We start from the raw sequence: 19818 nt of genomic DNA on the forward strand, positions 1-19818 counted from the left end.
TCTTACATGATTTGTGTGAGACAATCATTTGATGTCGACTCCGAAAGTTTCGTATTGATCATTCGATCACTTGAAAATTACTTATAAGCTAATAGTTTGTGTGAAACAGCTATTGTCATCTTCTAAGGATGTTTCAATGATTGAAATGGATGATTATAACAAAAACCTTTGTCTGGATACAACACAATATGCGTACCTACACTACACCGAATTTACAGATTAGTAACTGAAATTCGTAACGGCTTACTGGCCGTTACAAATTTTCCGATACAAATGTCCGTTACGAAACGGTTGTAACAGATCTTAGTCGTTACGAATATTTCAATAATTTGTAACAGAGGTCAGCAGTTACGAAATTCTTGGTCACACTTGGGTCGTTACACTTGCAGTTTGTGCGTGTGCCATTCACATGCGTGCAATTATTATTCCACCCAAGATGAGTAATACTAGAGGATATTTCCTCCCCCGCGTGTGCCATTCACACGCGTGACATTGCTTTTCCTCCCATGCCTTGGTGAATCGAGCAGATCGATATTTCATTTCTCATATCTCATTTCTCTCTTCTGCTCCTGACTCTCTTCTTTGAAACCCCTAGTGAAACTTCATCTTCAATAATCGACAGCCGTGAAACCATCACAGAAACCTCTCAATCATCTTCAATAATCTTCAATCATCGATCAGTGTACGTGTTCATCATCATAAGTTTTTCAATTTCTTGGGTTTCATATGTTTTTCAATCGTATGGCTTTTAGGGTTTCATTTCATCTGTTTTTTCTAATATGATTTGTTAATCTGTGAAATTGTTAATCTAATACGATTTGTTTCATCTTAGTTTCGATTTTAGTCTTTCTTCTTCAATTAAATCTAATTCGATTTATTTTTTCTGATTTTATTTTAGGGTTTGAAGTACTGAAGAATTTTGAAAAATTTCTACCAATTTAGAAGGTATAAGTTTCGAAGTATGAAATGATTTTAGGGTTTTATGATAATTTCTATTTTAGGGTTTGGAAATATGAACTGATTTTAGGATTTGTTGTTCTAATATGGGTATTTGTTTTATGATTTTAGGGTTTGTGTTGCTCATCAGAATTAGAACTTTGAAGATGGAAATACTTCATACTAGATTACCAAAAATAAAAAGTTTGTGCGTGAATGTAAAGCCAGACGTGGCCTTAGGTTTACGGAAGTCTTCCTCAACTTATTCGAGAAAATTTCTATATGAGGACATTGATTTGTTTCTTTTTGTTTCAGAGGAATTGAACATGATCAGGAAATTTTGAGGGAATACTGTTCTATTGCACTATTACAGGAGTCAAACTACCCAGGGAATTTGGGTCGCAAAGTGTGTAGGTATTGAGCCTTGCACGATTGCCATGGATTTGGAGGGAACTGATAGAAGAGAAAGAGGGGAGGTGATTTATCACATTTGTATTTCATTTTTTTTTAAGTTAAGCCTCATGGTTGGATCTTGTAGGATCGTTGCATACAAGTATTTATGCTGATTGTATCTTGCTTGTTAAACTCAGATGTTACAACATTTCAGAAGCAAAGTGCTCTTTTTGCTTTGGTGATTTCAGACTTTGTACTGATAAACATGTGAGTTGCCGGTTACAACATATAATTTCGTGTGCACTTCAGGAATGCAGTCATGTAGTTGCTCCATCTTTTTGGATTGGTTTCTTGGGTTGACGTTGACCATTATAATTGGTTTTTTTAGGCGGTGTCATGATATCGGTAGAGAGAAGTCTGCCAACAGGCCTCTTCTTAAAACAGGTTTTCAGGTATCTCTATCTTCACCTCAGTCAGGATTTTATTTAGAAGTGGAATTTACGCGATGCAATTAGAAGATGTGTGTGGGACACATATGAGGAATGGTTAACAATTGGATTTCGTTTTTTTGTAGGTTATGATGCGCTTCTTTAGTACTCACAAAACAACTTTGCTACTAGTCATTCGTGATAAAACAAAGGTTTTTTTTTTTGGGAAGTAATTGCTGCACTTTCCATGTAGAAACATTACAGTTTTCATGCAAAATTGATACTGCTTGACATTGTCCTTTTAGACTGCAATGGAGCATTTGGAACCTGTTTTAAGAGAGGATATACAAAAGGGTATTATTTTCTGTACTGCACGACATTTCCCTTAAAGTCGTGTCATCACTTTTGATGTTCCTAAGCCCGAGGCTCACAAGGATACTCCTCCCAACGAGTTTCTTAATGTGAGTTTTATGTTAATCCTTATAATCTTACAATTCCCGATACATATTTCTCTAATATGTTTGGATTTACGGAAAAAACAACTTTTGGATAAGTTGGCTGATAATGTCTCTCTTTGAAAAAAGTTGGAGGTCACTTCTTTATCTAGTTATGGCCTTCACACTATGCTCTGACGAAATTGCTTGTCACGGCCTTTGTTTTTGTTTCAGAATTGATACCTTGAAAGTGGTGTTTGGGTCTATGTAGCTTGACCTCAGATGAGGTATCTAGCATGCAAACTGTTTTGGTATGATTCAGGTCTGGGAACCTTGTTTGCATATCTAGTATGCAAACGGTTTTAACTGTTAAAGTTCGGGAACCTTGTTTGCATACTAGTATGTGAACGGTTCAACCTAAGTTAGGTCCGGGACTGCTGTTTGCATACCCGTTTGCAAACGGATGGACAAGACCAAAGTCCGGAAGTTATAGTTTGCGTAACTGTTTGCAAACTTAGTGGTTTACGTTCTAAAATCGGTTAAGTATGTTTTTCATTCTCATGAACATATACATTTATGAATCGATTTTGATTCAATTGGTTCATATATATTTCTATGAGATAGTGAATAATTGAACAACTCTATGTGAAACACAATTAGATTCATTTGGTTATCTTTCATGATTGATTGATCATCATAGTTGATCTAAAAGTGTTAGATGAATGTGGTTAATACAAAAGTGTTCATATGGCTAATTTCGGTTAACTATTATTGAGCCAACTCAATATACACGTTTAGGTACGGTTACCTATATCTAAATGAAGGTATATTTCATTTGTGTGTAACAAGCTAAGACCATCTAACGATGGAGATATATTGCTTTGATTTTAAGCAGACTTAGCTTGAATCTTAAATCAGGTTTTCATCTAACAGTGAATATTGAATGCTTTGTTGCTAATCTATCTTAGCTTTGATTGAAAGCAAACCCTGGTTTGAAAGACTATATAAGGGAGAACTCTAGCAACTGGAAAACTAATCCCGACACTTTCCTGTGTCCTAGTTGCGATTAGAGTCGATTCTCCTTTAGCCTAGGTTTTTCCAAAACTATTATAGGTTAACAACTTGAAGACTTCATTTGGGATTCGTAAAGCCAGACCCAACTATTTTCTATGTAGTTGCGTGTTCTGATCTTACTTGTTCAATCGTATTGAGTACTATCTTCTCTAAGATTTACTCGAGATTTATCTCCGGTAGGTAAGATATTAAAAGTAATCACAAAGATCTTTGTCTTATTCTCATTCTTTGTGATTCCACAATAACTTCTTCTACTACCATATAGTTAAGTTATTGTGAGGTGATTGATATTTCTAGGCTGCTCTTCGGGAGTATAAGACCGGATTATCAATTGGTTTCTGTTCACCTTGACTTGTCAACAAAGGGAACAAAAACTTCATAGGTACTTATGTGGGAGACAAATTTATCTATCAGAATAGACTTATCTGTGGGAGATATATTTGTTTATAAGTCTTCGATTTTAGGTCGTATCAACTTTTAGTTGTGGGTGAGATCAGCTAAGGGAATCAAGTGCGCAGAATTCGGCGCGATTCTAGAGGCGTAAGGAACGCGATTATACCTTAATCGGTGTGAGACTTGGTTAGGACTCAACTACATTCCAGTCTGAAGTTAACTTATAGTAGACTAGTGTCTGTAGCGGCTTAATACAGTGTGGTGTTCAAATCTGGACTAGGTCCCGGGGTTTTTCTGCATTTGCGGTTTCCTCGTTAACAAAACTTCTGGTGTTTGTATTATTTCTTTTCCGCATTATATTTGTTTATATAATTGAAATATCACAGGTTATGCGTAGTTCAATCAATTGGTAAATCAGACTTTGATTGTTGGATATGAATTGATTGGCACTTGGGCATTGGTCTTTGGTACCATCCAAGTTGTTTCTCATATTAATCGGGCTCACAGATTTCTATCTGTTCGATTGCAGATTGTATTGAGAAATTGAGATATAACTCTTTGATATATTTCTTGATTGAGCACGCTTTATAAGCTGGTGCTCTCGGAATTTTATTGGAGTATGTCCATACAGATTGTTGAACGAATTATTGGGTGTGGTTGTTATACCCCCGCTTTGTCAACTTGATTCTCTAGGATCCAAACAAGCAGTTTATTTCGTTAAACGTTAAACTTGTTATAACAGTCAAACAAACTGTCTAGTTGCTTCTCCTTGTAGATTTGTTGGGATAGTTGTTCACTGGGATAGATTGTTTCCATAATATTTGTCTTGGTTTTATCTTTAAAGAGAGGAGTTTATATCGATTAAAAGAAAGATCCTTCATAGTCAATTTTATCCCTGATCATTGCTGGACTTGAAAGATTCATAAATGAGGTGGTTACTGAAACAGATTAGTTCTTTGATGTTTCGAGTTACGACTCAAAGGAGTTGAGAGTATAAGTATTCACATCAGGTGAAAGGACTTTGTCTTGGGATTCACGTGAGTAAATTAGATTGATTGTAGGCGCAGGGGTACTGAAGGAACTGAGTACATTAGGAGTAGTTTATTTGGTCTCTACTATACGAAGTTGCAGTCGTCCATTTGTATAGCAACCCAATTCTGAGAGTACTCAAAACTGGCTAGGTCCCTAGGTTTTCTACTTTGCAGTTTTCCCCATAAACAAAATCTTGTGTTTCGTACCACTAATTTAATTTTCGCGTTATAATTATTGTGATAGTTATAATAAAGTAATTGGAGTCGTACATTAATTTGTATTCGTTTCCATAGTCCCATATGAACTCGTACATTAATCTGTATCCGTATAATAAAGTAATTGGAGTCGTACATTAATTTGTATTCGTTTCCATAGTCCCATATGTATCCGTATATTAATTAGTTCTTTACACCTTGTTGAAATAATCTTTTGACAGTTATTGTTTCTGTAAGATTACACAAGGTGTGTCTGTAATAGGTTGATACGGAAAGATTGTGGTGTACACGGTACCACCATCATTTTGAAATGCACTCCTTTCTTCATCTTTGGTTTAATATTTAAAACACCTAAAGAACTAAAAACGAAACAAATCAAAGCATAGAAGACTAAAACCAACATGAAAGAATTAAAAATAGAGCATCAAACTAATGTAAATAATGCATCTATCGGGGTTCTTAATTAGTTTTGAGGCTAAAATTACATATTTATAGGCTTGAAAGAGCACCTCCTTAGTGATCCGGTGCTCCTCTAGGGAGTATGTTATTTAGTTAAGTTACATAAACTCTATAGTATTCCTAGACACTCTTGAGTATTCCTAGACTTAAACTTGGGATTGATGCCTTTACGTAATACTAGTCTTGTGGACTTAGAACGACATATGGAATGTTATGTCTACACTAGTATATAACAACCGTATTCAGCTAGATGCACATCCATGTACTTTTCCGATTCGGTCAACAGTTATGTGCAATCTTATGCGAAAGGAAAACACACTTAATTTAAAAATAGTAACACGTATCAATCTCAAATGCAATTAGGATCTAGCCTTGAGTTCCAAAGGAATTAATATGAATGATAATTACATATTGGATTTATATTCATGTGTTTAATAATTCCTTCCATATGAATTTTCCAATTTAACTTGCACGCATTTCCAATTTATGAATAATCAAGAATGATATAACTCACAAATCGAAATACGCAAGTTAGAATCGATAATGAATCGCTTTTGGGACCTGAAAGATGATTGATTCTGGGACTAGACCTGATAAGATCTGTTCTAGGACCAGACCTATGATCGGTTCTGGGATTGATCTCGAATCCTGATTTAAATACCAAACTTAATTCGAGTTCAAACTATTTATCATGTATGAAATTTCTTTCTAACATGTTTTCAAAGAATGCATTCACATCGAACGTCTAACACTACATAGTAACAAGTCCAACCTTAATGTTATGCTGAAATCTCGAATGTATTGAAAATTGTACTTCATAATCCAATAAGTTGTAGAAACAAATAATGTATGTGTCATTCCTTTTGACACTTAGGTCATAAGAATGATCAAGTAATCTAAAAAACAAAAGCCATGTAAAATGAACTTCGCATATTATATTTTAAATGAATATGACTGTAAGAACTCAATAGAAATATATCTATACCTGTTAAGCTTAATTTGAAGGATAATGTTTTTGTTTGTCTTCAATACGATCAATCCTTCAGAGAATCATTAGAGACTGTCTCAACATTTATATGTCATAATTCCAACCTAACGAAATCTACTTTAGTAAGCAATTAGAGCGACCGAGTTTTGGAACTAAATTTGACAACCAAACTTGACATACCAACGTTTAATGGGTTCAACCAATCAGTGCTCTTATACCTTTCAACCAAATTCAACTTCAAGCCGTCATCTTATACCTCTAATTGGGAACTAATTCTGAAGCTCTTTTAAAACGCTAATGTCACACTAATTCGACTCAATCTTTTCTGAGAAATAACGAAAACCTATATTTTTGTTTTAATCCTCCTAAATTTAAACTTTACCTAATAAACGCAAGGCTTATCCTAGAAGATTAAAAACCAAGGCATTGAATACAACTCACAACAAACTCCAGCACAAAGCACACCACCTACCCCATCACTGCAAGATTCAGTCATGAGTTATGCATCCTACAAAAGAATCAAGAACCTTATCAACAAACACGACAACAGTTTTTTCAAGATATGCTAACATCAGAAAAAGAACAAGTTCGTCTAACTCGCGAGTCGAGAGATATGAAAATCATGTATTAGGATCTTGCAGTCTTAACCCTGTATGATAGAGCCTACTAGACCAACATATTACAATTATCCCTACAACAAAAACAACTATGTTTGTCTTACAAATGACTTTTAATTATATTATGTACGTACTAATTCTTAAGTTCATCTAATTAAAACTGTCTTATTATTTTTTTGTTATAGTGAGATTCAAAATTGGAAATTTTAATTGAACCACCTTTGATTATAAAACAAACCCTTTTGAAATTATGTCATTAAACAACCTGCAGCATACTCAAAATCGAATAGGGAAAAAAATATTCTATATTGGGTTTTGAAGAACAACTTCTAGGAGAAAGAGAAGTGAGAAGCATTCGATGGAAACTGGGTTCCTGCTTGGTCATGGAGAACCTTTGACTTTGGCAGTAACTCAGATTCCACATAATACTATTTGGGCAGAAACTTAGTTTCCGCCTCCAATTAGCCAAGGTTCAAAATGATTGTCATTTATTATGTTCCTGGCTTAACTACATTTCTCTATTTGAGCCAGTCTCATACTGCTTGCGAACTTGTGCTTATGAAGAAGGGGGTCTTGGTATTAAAAGGCTAGAAGTGATAAATAGATCACTATTAATGAAGATGTTATGGAATATACTTAATTCTGATCAAGAATGGGCATTATTTTTTCCTGCCAAATTTCAGAACAAGTATGGGCAATGGAGTGCTAGTTGGAAGCAATCTTCAGTAGATAATGGTTTGAAATGGGCTTGGAATGTGTTACAAGAAGATATAACGTGGAATGTGGGTAATGGAGCATCAATTTCTGTGTGGTTTGATGTTTGATATGGTGATGTTTCTTTGATCAGTACAATAGGTTACACTGATTATGTTAAGAGAAATATTGGAATAAAGGTACAAGATTTGATATATGAAGGAAATTGGAGGATTCCTCCTGAGTTACAACATGTTATTTCATCTGCTAGTTTGCCAGTAATAATTGGAGGTAGTGATAAGAGGATGTGGATTGCAGGCAAAGATGGAAAGTTTTCAACAGCAGATGATGTTGAGAAAATAAGGAAAAGAGGAATTACTTTGTCTTGGACTAAAAGAATTTGGCAATATTTCATTCATCCTAGCATTGCTTGCAATGTCTGGAAGCTGATGCAGGGAGTGTATGTGGATGATGAAATAATGAGGAGTAGGGGTTATGATATGGTTTCAGTTTGTTGTATTTGTTTTGCAGAACAGGACAGTATGCAGCATACTTTATGGGAATGCCAATTCAGCATTCAGGTATGGAAGTGGCTTAATACAGTGTTTGGATTTGGTATTCCTTATACTTTTGAGGATATCTGTAAAGCTTCCAAAGGTAAAAGTCCATTAGTTAAGCAGTTATGGATGATATCAGCTTGTACCACTGTTTATGGGTGAAAACTATTTCTGCTGGTTTTGATAATTTGGGGTGCGTGGATGAGAAATGAATTTAAACCCTAAAAAAATGCACTGCACGGGAGTGCTTGTGATTCGAGAAATCAATCTGTACAACTCCGGCCTAAACCAAGAAATGGCCGTTCCAGACTTGCTTCGGTCACAAAGTGAAGGAGATGGGGTTGATCTTAGGGAGGGAAGCGAAGAAGGTGTTGAGATTGTGAAGGTGTTGGTTATGTACGACTTGTATCAGAAAGCTGAACTGGCTTGCAGAATGTAAGCTATCAGTTCCGATGTTTGAATACGGTTGTATCGACACTTGCTTCTGTTGTCTTGTTCTGTCTGGAAATAGGGAGGAGAACCTATTTATACAAGTCATTGAGCCTAACCCACATCTCTCATGGAAAGTGGAGTAAGTGGAGTGATGGAGTAGTGGAGTTGCGTGTGTTAGTGTTACACGATCAGTCTTGCCCACTTCTCCCATCATCACTAACCGTCCATGACTTCCTGACACGTTCTTGTGATGGCGCGTTGTGCGCTGCAGGCTGTAAACCGCCATACCAATACCCCAGTATGTATCCCCCAGTTTGTGACATGATTGATGTCTCGAATGTGCGGATCGTGGGACCCACAAAAGGTAGCATGTAATGCTAGGTTAAATAACTAAGTTATTTGGGAATTTGATACTTGTAAAATATCACGTGAATTCTATGCATGTAATGCATCGAATATATTCAGCATGTATGAAGCATCGCTGTTGAGCGTCTTAAAATAGCATCATGTCCAGCCTACTTCATGTGATGGTTTGGAGGCTGCGCAAGCAAGTCATGTCTTTGCTGACCACATGGTGTGGTAGAGTGGCGGATGGTAATCACCACGACACCTCATTAACCAACTAACTCCTGACCAGGGCTGTATAACCAAGCAGGTGAAGTTGAGTGGATGGGATGATCTTTGATACACTCATCTGCGACCGTTAGTGGAATTAGGGTTCATGAAGAGGTGCACAAGCATCACTCTTCAGTTTGGTCGAATCCAAGCTTGGGACACGATTTTGGCAAGGCCGATTGGGCATGCGTGTAGACGGCATGCCGGTATACATGCCCACACCTCATTGTCTCGTGAAAGTGTAATCTAGGTCGCTCAATTTGTCCGATAAAGATGAGCGTCTAGGATTGATTTGCGACAGAGATTTTGTGCCGCAAAGGCCGCGCATCATGCCAACTTTGGGCGCCCGTTTCGAGGCGACCAAGCCTGGTCGGTCTTGGCCGATTAGTCTGTTGTGCAGACGACGGGCTGGAGTACACGCCTGTATTTTATTGTCCCATAGAAACGTGATCTAAGCCACTCAATTTGTCCGGAAAAGTTGAGTGGTCGAGATTAGTTTGCAATTGGGAGGTGTGACCACGCCTAGTTTGGGCGTGTGAATCGAGGAAACCAGGCATGATATGCCTTGGCCGATCGGGTGTGGAGATAGATGGGCCCACAGTGATCATGTTGATGCGCACCGGACCTACCTAGTCTATTCCTGGACCCTTCATTCGTGCAGGAGAAAATGGACGCTCGTGATGTTCAAACCCTAATTAGGGTTTCACCGGCCGTGTGTCATGCCTGATTTTGGGCGCACGAACTGAAACGACCAACTATAGTTGGTCCTGACCGATTGGTCATGTATGTAGGCGGGCCCATGGTGATTGTGTTGATATGCTCTGGGCCCTTTGAATCTACGTCTACACCCTCCATCTATGCATGCGAAGATGGATGGTTGAGACTGCTTTGCGACACATGTAATGTGCCGCAGACCCTACATTAGGGTTTCACGTCCGCGTTGCTTTGGATGGACGATTTGGCAAGCCATGCTACCCTTTTGGGGAGGCCGACCATGCGGGGCCCGCATTGGGTCGGTGGTGAATATTCCAATACCTGCCTGGGGGTTATGGATCCTATCTAAACCATCCAATCATGCTGGTGAAGTTGGATGGTCGTGATCGTTTCTGAGACTGATATGGACAGTCCAGATGCTCGATCGGGCTAGTATAACACTCCGAGAGTTATAGCCTGTACGGGTATTTCGTACATGCCTCCTTATTTAATGCTTGGAGATTCGTGTTGCTCTGCTGAGAGCGATCACTCAGTAGTCATGCCGCACCAATAATGAGAATGGAGTAGTACAGGAAATACAAGGCTGGTCATGCATTAATTGGTAATGCTATAAGTTTATAGTGAAGAAGTATTCTCCACTTTATCAGTGGCTTTATCCTTTCCAGGATATTAGCGCATAGTTTTGGCTTTTACAATTTTAGCCTTAAATGAAAATCCACCATCAACAACCACCATGAAGGATTTGTGGTTTCAAAGGAATGCTAAACTATTTTATGAGAAGAAACCTAATCTCATGTGTTTGAAGAGTAAAATTTTACTGTCAATGAAGGAAAATACAGGGTGAAGGGCACCAGCTGGAGTAATATCTATGACAACAAAGTGATTGAATTTTTCAAAATCTGAGGGTCATGTATGAGTAGTCATTTTTAGGTTGTTGTTGGGCCTCTTTTTCCTTTGTTTAGGCTTAGCTATGGTTTCTGTTTATTTACTGTTTTTGTACTTTTTCCCTTTTGTTTGGTATGTCCTGTATTTTAGCCTGACTTTTTAGTCTTTCCATCAATGAAAAATGTGATTCAGCAAAAAAAAAACATACTGCTTGCCCTTATCGCGAGATTACAAAGCAAGGAGAAATGGATGCCCGAAAGACCCAACCGAAAAATAAAAAAAACCTCATGGGGGAGTCGAAATATTATAAAATTACTCGTATTAGTATGATGGAGGATCGAACCTTTCACTCTCTTAAATTCACACTATCTTACACTTTGGACGCTATTTATTTTTTTATAAAAACCAAATGGTAGCATATTTAAGGTTAATATTGCTCGTCTCACAAAGCTCTTCATACCAACAAAAAATGAGCAAATTCCGAAATACTAAACTTCACCAACAATTGAAAATTTTAACGGTTGAAGATTCGTTGATTTTCGACGGTCGATTTTCAAAACAGTAGATGGTGGAGTTATACGTTTCGAAATGTGCTTATTTTTTGTGAGTATGTAGAGCATTGTAAGACGATTATATCCCAAAATATTAGCTTCGACTATGCCATGGTTTGGTTTTTATAAAAAAATAATATCCAAAATACGAGATAGTGTGAAAATAAAAGTGTGACAAAAAGTACCCAACTTTATATTCCATGATTTATGATCTAACTTTAGAGTTTTCTCTGGTTGGTTGTTGGGTGTAATAGTTTGGCTCGTCTTTGCTCTTTTGGTATCCCAAAAGAGGCAACTAGAATAGATAGTCAAAGGGGTCCAAGAGCGTAGCTCAGTGGTATCCCATCAACTCCAGTAAGGAGGAAGTCAGGGATTCAATCCCCGCCGCCGTAAAGGTTTGTAGTAGCTTAGTTGTATAGTGAGTTGACCGGTGTTGGGTCTGGCAATGGAACCAGTAGAACTGGCTGGATTCGGATAGGGGTCTGATTCCGGCTTTCGCGTATCAATAAAAAAAAAAGAATAGATAGTCAAGGTGGACTTTAAAGCGTGGTCTTAGTCTCACAAACTTTAAAAAGGTTCCCACTTCGCACTTTACACTTCACACAGTACAACTGCAGTGCTGTCGCCTGCAATTTGTGAGGCACAGGGCGAAGAGACTGTTGATGAAGAGTCATGAAGACCACGAGATCACGCGGCAGACTCCTAGTTATTCATTTTTCTTTTTCGAAGCATAAAAAACAGTACTTAGATAGCATTTTCGTTTCTAGTTGGCGGGACAAGCAGAGAGAGAGGAAAAATGAAGACAGTAGACAGGGAGCCGTTTTTTAATAGAGTGGAAAACCAAGGTGTTTACCTTTTAACTCCCGCTGCACCAAATCTTTGAAGATTGCTGGGCATTTGGGGAGGTCACCGAACAAAATCAATTAGAAATATTTTAATTGATATGACATACCCAAACACTTTACACAAAATTGATTAAAAAGACCAAAATCAATAATTTTTAGGTGAAAAAGATTCGTACATTTTGATACTGTTTAATTGCACAAAAATTAAAAAGATACTGTTTAAACGGATAAAAATATAAAAATAGCCAGGATGTAACCAGTTTCATCCTACCCATTTTCAAATATTTTTTCTTATTTTTAATTTATATCAGGATGCATCCAGTTTCATCCTTGTTATTTTTTTTTGTCCATTTCATCCATACTAATTTTTACTCGTCCATTTGAACCATGTTTTAAATTTTTTTGGATAAATGACCAATTTTCCAACACTTTATTGGACTTAACAAAAAAAAAAGAAAGAGAAACCCAAACACTTTATAATTGAGGATTCATAGATAAACAAAATGCTTAGTATGGCTGCTTCCAAAAAAAAGGGAAAACAAAAAAAAAGGTTTAGTAAGCTGGTTAAATAAAAAATGTTCCCTTTACTAAGAAAATCAACTTAAATGCCTTAATTTGGTCCAAATCAAGCTTACTTTGAATTTTATACAGTACTAGTTATCAAGTGATCTGGTGATTGGTATGCTCCCTCCGACTACGGATGTAGGGGTTCGAATCCTGTAGTTGCTGAAATCCATTCCAATTTAAGGAGTTTGGAACTTTGGATGTAGTCTAGGGACTATTAGTCCAGGGCATTAAAAAAAACAAAAACAAAAAAAACTTAATATAGTAAACATGGCATATTACCCAATGATTGTGTACCTAATAATTTTTTAGCCTTAATCAAAGAGTCCGTCAAATGGAGTGTATAAATAGCAATTTAACCAGCCATTGTTATTTCTATTTTTTCTTCCTCTATAGCGAAAAATAAATAAATATCCTGTTTCATTATCACTTCAATAAATATCTTCTCAAATTTTACATCCAAGGTCTCAATCGAAAAAGAAAAAAAAGAGGTATCTAAGTAGGTCTTTCAAAAGCTTTGGTGGATGATTTAATCTTGAGCGAGACTAAAATTTCTGAATTGACTTTACGTGCTAAGCCAGCCAGCAGGTGTGCTAGATTTGGGTGGGCTAAATTATTTGTACACCGATCATTTTTTCTTGGCTTCCATGTGTATACAGGTTTACTTTCTCTGCTAAGCGGCCGATATTTATTTGTATGTTAGCAAGGTCGCAGCTCACTGTCAAAAGAATTTAAGACCTTTACATTCTCTCGTAAAATGATATCAGAATCTAATTTCACCTGTAAAGATTCCTCAACGTATCAGAAATAAATTAAAAAGATTCATTCTAGAGATCCCCACAGTTTTGGTTTCTATATAAGCCGTTGAGTGGCTCTTCTTCACCATTCACTCTTCCAAACTCTCACTTTGTCATTTAAAGCTTCCATTAGAGCTTAATTATCCTCAAATGGAAGCTAACACATATCTACACTGTTTCTTTCTTCTCTTTTCATCACTTCTTCTTATAGTCTTAGTACGTTCATGGTTCCCCACAGATTCATTATTTCTTGACTGCTCTGAATACGCTTCATGGTGTAGCACTCCAAAGAACAGAATTTACTCAAAATCTAATAATGTTTTATTGCAAAACAAAAACCTGCTTGGTAAACCCATTGATCATTATACTGAAACTCCAAAACATCCATTAGATCCACTCACTTTGCAAGAAATAAACAAAGTTAACACCATTCTTTCACTTCACCCACCATTTTCAACAAATTATCCTTCTATTCACACTCTATCTCTACACGAACCCGAAAAGTCTACTGTGTTGAAATGGAAGAAAGGGCATACCCTTCCTCCTAGACAAGCTATAGTAATTGCATTTTTGAATTCTCATTCTCATGTTCTTGCAGTAGACTTGGAAGTTTCTCAGGTCATTAGTCATAAAATCGACCCGTCGTCTGGGTACCCAATGCTTCTTGCCGAGGATACAATGTTAGCGACAACTATAACCCAAGAAAACGAAGAATTCAAGCGAATTATCGTTTCCAGAGGTGTACGATTGTCCGATATAGCTTGTATTGCGCTGGCCACCGGTTGGTACGGGCCAAATGAAGAAGGTAAACGAGTCGCAAAGGTCCAGTGTTTTTCACAGCAAGGTACCACGAATTACTACATGAGACCCATTGAGGGTTTAACAGTCACGGTAGATCTCGAAAAGAAAGAAATTCTGAAAATTGACAACACTGGAAATGATATTCCGATTCCGAAAGCAACTGACACGGATTACCAGTACTCTAGGCAGCAAAAGAATAAGCAGTCATTAAACATAAAACCAATCAACCCCATATCCATGGAACAACCTCTTGGACCAAGTTTCACTATTGATGGGCACACAGTGAACTGGGCTAACTGGGAGTTCCATTTAAAACCCGATGCTCGAGCCGGAGTTATAATTTCACAAGCTAAAGTTCGAGATCCAGATACTGGCATGTTAAGAAGTGTGATGTACAAAGGTTTCCCGTCAGAGCTTTTTGTACCGTACATGGATCCTAGTGAAGGTTGGTATTTTAAGACGTATATGGATGCTGGGGAATATGGTATGGGTCTCACTGCTATGTCGTTAGTGCCACTTAACGATTGTCCTCATAACGCACGTTACATGGATGGTATTTTTGCTGCTGCTGACGGGAAGCCGTTTGTGCGATCGAATATGGTCTGTATTTTCGAACGGTACGCTGGTGAAGTCGGATGGCGCCACTCGGAAAGTCCAGATTTTGGAAGACCAGAGGTATATATACCAAATGAAAATCTTAACTAATATCATAAGCAATTTTTTTCTTCTTCACTATTTAAAATTCATTTTCTTCTTACGTTCTCACTAAAACCATATTTGAGAAAACAATCAAGGCTTTATATATATGAATGATAATGAGCAAAAGATTTACGCAAAATTGTGAACAAAATCTTTGACGCATCATCATCAAGTGGGCTTCTAATGCATGCCCGCCTCTTGTTCTACTCTACCGGCCTATTAATTAACTTGCCTACTTAATTATTGCAACCTAACTTGTAACATATGAACACAATAATATAGATTTTGAAATCTCTGTCTGATTTTCTATGAAAAGTTTGAAAATTTGCTTGCCTTTTCGAAATCAATTCTGACCCCGATTCAGATACTGAGTCAGTCCAGTTTATAAAATCTCGTACTATATGTATAAAGCTAGTTCAAAAGATTTTCTTCCTTACAGTTGGGAACAAAAACATCAATCAAACAACCGACGTTTTCATGGGACAAGAGTCGAGTAGATGTTTTGTTTTGCAAAGTTGAAAAGTCAGAATAAAAGGATCAGATAAAGAAAAAAAAAAATTAAACATTGTGAGCCGATAGGAAATTAGTTCAAAATATATTGACACCATGAAACCCACAGTGAAATCCACTGTTTCATGTGATAGACAAAAACTTTCGAAAAGAAAAATGTCGATTTAACTGTGAGTTTATCTGTGAACCGATTCAATCATGCTAACCACATGACAAAGAAGTTTTCTTTGAATTTTTTATGGAAAATGGGTCATCTATCCAAATATTTTTAAAACATGATTTTAATGGACAAGTAAAAATTAGTATGGTGAAATAGACACAAAAAAAAAATAGCAAGAATGAAACTGGATTCATCCTGGCTTAAACATAAAAAAGAGCGAGGATGAAACTGGATGCATCCTGATGTAAATTAAAAATAAGAAAAAGTATTTGAAAATGGGTAGGATGAAACTGTTTACATCCTAGCTATTTTTACATTCTCGTCCATTAAACAGTATCATATTTTACATGTCTTTTTCACCCATGAATTGTTGATTTTAGTCTCTTTAACCAATTTTGTGAATTTTTTAACTATCATCTGACTAACATTACCATCCAAAATTCTTTTTCCTCTTACTTAAATCATACTGTATTTGAGAAAACAAGCTTAATTTACGAGATATGATTGGTTTAAATGATGAGCAAATAATTTACGTGAAGTCCTGAACAAGCAGCGACGGACCCAAGAAGTCTTCATTCTTTTCCCAGTCCGGGCTAATAGTCTTGGTAAACCAAAGCATTTCACTTTTTTAGGCTGTTGAACTATGATGGCTACTTGGGCTAAAGTCCAGGTTAGCCCAGCTGTAGGCCGTCAGTGTGAACAAGATCTTTGGCGCATGTGCAATCTTGTTTTTTTCCTGGCCTAACTTAAATTTGCGCTTGCATATTTAAACTTGTCACGTATGAGCAGGGCGGAGCCAGAATTTTAAGTGAGGGGTGCAAAAAAAAATACACAGCAAAAAAAATGTATAAGAGACAGAGAGACTGAGTTACGATCCTAAGCTCTTACCGTGTTGTGAACGATTATTATGGGAGAAAGAAAGTCAGTTTGGACTTTTCTTCTGGGCTTGCTTTAATTTGGGCTTAGGGGCGCAAACTATGAGATTTCAGACTGAGTAATCCTAAGTATCACTTATCTAAATGTTTTTTTAATACCAAATTTACCCTTTTTAATTGAATGTGTTAGTTTAATGATTAGTTAGTTATTAGTTAATAATTAGTATGATTAGTGTTTAGTATGATTAGTAATGATTAGTTACCATTAAAAAGTTCTATTACAAAAAATTAAAAATTTTCTTTGCCAGAAATTTTAATTTTTTTTGCGATTAAGTTCGGTTATCCAAATTTATGACCAAAAACGAACTTAATGATTAGTGATTAGTTACCAGTAAGAAGTTCAGTTATAAAAAATTGAAATTTTTCCTTGCGATCAAACTGAACTCTATATTTGGTGTGACCATTAAATAGTTCGGTTATAAAAAAATTTAAAATTTTTTACGATCAAACCGAACTTAAAGTTCGGTTAAGAAACATTTTTTGCGACGTAACCGAACTAAAGTTCGGTTGGGAAATGGTTTTTGCAACTAACCGAACTATTAGGTTTCGGTTGGGAAATGTTTTTTGCTACTAACCGAACTAAGGTTCGGTTGGGAAATGTTTTTGCAACTAACCGAACTATTAGGGTTCGGTTGGGAAATTGTTTTTGCGAAATAGCCAAACTGTTCTTCATGTTCAGCATTTCCATTAGGTTCGGTTAGTTCGACAAAGTTTTTCACATAATTTCTAGTCGAACTTCTCTCTGCAACTTCCATTTTCAACTCATTTTGATGGTTAATACTCATTTTTCAATCGAACGAGGAACGTCAAACAAAGAGAGAAGAAGAAGAGGATAATTTTTTTTTTCAAAACTAAAAAATTTCGATTCCCTCCTATTTTTGTTTTTGATTTTGATTTTGATTTTGGTTAATAGATTCATTTAGATTAGATATATATGATTAGATTTACATAGTTATTAGGTTAGTTTTAATTTAAATTAAAGTAAAGGATAAATGTGTACTTACCTAACTTTAGGACACCCTTTATAAGTATAGGAAGATTGGCCTAATAAGATCATGGTCCCAAAAAAAATCATGATCCCTAAAAAATGGTTCAGATTTCAGGGGTGCAAACTTTTTTGTTTTTGGGCTTGAAAATGCTACGGGTTCTATTGATTTTGAAAATATGAGGGGTGCAACTGCACATGGTTGCAACATGTTGCCTCGGCCCCTGCGTATGAGCAGAAAAATTTAAATTCTGAAATTTCAAACTATTATGATAATAATACAGTATTAATTTTGTTTTTCGGAAAATTTCAATCACTGTCTTTTCAAAATTTAGTATGACCGACCGGTTCAATCAATGATCAGTTCCAGTACATAAAACCTCGTTTAGAGCTAATTCAAAGATTGTTCCTTAAACGAGTAGTTGGGACTTGTATAACGACTAATCAAATCAATCAAACGAGTGGCCTAATAGATTTATAACCAAGGACCGCTGATAACCAACCACGCCTGAAAGATGTCTCTTAAATAGAACAGTAATTTTTTGCTGAGTAAAAAAAAATAGAACAGTAATTTTAATAAGGTGCTAATTTCTGACATTACTTCTATTTCAAATTTTGTGCACCAGATAAGAGAAGCAAGGCCAAAAGTAACTCTAGTAGTACGAACTGCATCTACAGTTGGTAATTACGATTACATCATAGACTGGGAATTCCAAGAAGATGGATTAATTCGAGTCCAGGTATAATCCATTTGGGATCTCCAAAAACAAAAAATCGATATAGAAACTATTCCTCTTTCTTACATCTAAATTGTGACAGGAAATTATTGATGCATCTTTAATCACACAGGTTGGTCTAAGCGGAATGTTGATGGTGAAAGGAACTTATTACAATAACGCTGATCAAATACCGGAAGAAGAAAATACGTCAGGTCCATTGGTATCTGAAAATTTGATCGGTGTTGTACACGATCATTTCGTAACGTTTCATCTAGACATGGATATTGACGAGCCAGATAATTCGTTTGTCAAAGTGCATTTGGTAAAAGAAGAGACTGTGCCAGGTGAATCGCCAAGAAAAAGTTTCTTGAGAACTAAAAAGCATGTTATAAAATCAGAAAAAGATGCACAAATCAAATTCAAACTCTATGACCCGTCAGAGTTTCATGTCGTGAACCCATCTCAGAAGTCTAAGATTGGGAACCCGTCTGGTTACAAGGTTGTGCCAGCAGGTACCGCTGCTAGTTTGCTAGATCATAACGATCCTCCCCAACACCGCAGTGCGTTCACCGATAATCAGGTAATTCATTAATTCTTGCAAAAATATCATGAGTTTTTACTGTAGTTGAAACCAACTGCTGACCCTCTTGATATTGTTAGATTTGGGTAACTCCATACAATCGAAGCGAGCAGTGGGCTGGAGGACTGCTAGTATACCAAGGTAAGGGGGAAGATACACTCGCTGTTTGGTCTGACAGGGACCGTTCTATTGAGAACAAAGACATTGTAGTTTGGTACACTTTGGGGTTCCACCATGTGCCTTGCCAAGAGGACTTCCCAATAATGCCTACAGTATCATCGAGCTTCGCCTTGAAACCTGCAAATTTCTTCAACAGCAATCCAATCCTTCATGTTGCGCCCACGGTCCCGAAAGATCTCCCTTCTTGTTCTGCTAGATCTGCATCAGCTTGATAGTATGGCAAATGTTCACTTTAGTCGTCCATCTATACATACCCGCTGCCTATATTTCTGTAGAAGCTTGTCTAGTTTGATTTCCATTCATTGAAATTTTTGTACATTAATTAGGTTTAGTTATGGGAGTATTATTAGTCTTCCATACGTGCATAGATTTTGTAGTTACCCATTTGTGGCAGATAGTTGTGCGCTATCACACATCTCATGAGATGTAAACTTTGTAGTGATCTATTTGTTTCAAAAATACAGTACAAACTGTATTTATCAATCTATATTTATTATAAGAATGTACAAAAATATGATAGATACTTGATTTCCTCTCTGTGGGGGAATGAATTTTAGCGGTTGAGTAGGAGTATTGAAGTTTGCAAGTATACCAGGAGAGTTGGGTAGATTTAAGTGCACCCAGTTT

The 19818-nt window shown here is 36.6% G+C and overlaps 1 protein-coding gene and 1 long non-coding RNA gene across 5 annotated transcripts; both read left to right on the forward strand.

Moving 5' to 3' along the window:
* Window positions 1–544: 544 nt before the first annotated feature.
* LOC113275219 lies at window positions 545–2549 on the forward strand. Of its 4 annotated transcripts, XR_003323510.1 has the most exons (8): window positions 545–682; window positions 899–945; window positions 1069–1412; window positions 1527–1596; window positions 1718–1781; window positions 1904–1969; window positions 2063–2218; window positions 2426–2549. It is a non-coding gene; the product is annotated as an uncharacterized LOC113275219 (long non-coding RNA). The 4 variants fall into 4 exon arrangements; XR_003323508.1 differs by having other exon boundaries at window positions 1904–2218; window positions 2426–2546; XR_003323509.1 differs by lacking the exon at window positions 2426–2549 and having other exon boundaries at window positions 2063–2322.
* Window positions 2550–13586: 11037 nt separating this feature from the next.
* On the forward strand, window positions 13587–19705 carry LOC113275220 (primary amine oxidase-like). The gene is made up of 4 exons (XM_026524672.1): window positions 13587–15098; window positions 18339–18452; window positions 18562–19011; window positions 19092–19705. Exons 1-4 carry the CDS (start codon window positions 13773–13775, stop codon window positions 19401–19403), a joined length of 2202 nt encoding a protein of 733 aa, XP_026380457.1. The 5' UTR covers window positions 13587–13772; the 3' UTR covers window positions 19404–19705.
* Window positions 19706–19818: the final 113 nt, after the last annotated feature.

Source organism: Papaver somniferum, chromosome 4 (genome assembly GCF_003573695.1).
Source record: "Papaver somniferum cultivar HN1 chromosome 4, ASM357369v1, whole genome shotgun sequence".
NCBI lineage: Eukaryota > Viridiplantae > Streptophyta > Magnoliopsida > Ranunculales > Papaveraceae > Papaver > Papaver somniferum.

Excerpts from the sequence above, each read along its gene's own strand:
- LOC113275220 (XM_026524672.1), top strand. The coding sequence starts at position 13,773 with ATGGAAGCTAACACATATCTACACTGTTTCTTTCTTCTCTTTTCATCA. Across the intron at positions 15,099-18,338 it reads CAGATTTTGGAAGACCAGAG|ATAAGAGAAGCAAGGCCAAA; the intron begins GTATATATACCA and ends TTTGTGCACCAG. Across the intron at positions 19,012-19,091 it reads GTGCGTTCACCGATAATCAG|ATTTGGGTAACTCCATACAA; the intron begins GTAATTCATTAA and ends TGATATTGTTAG.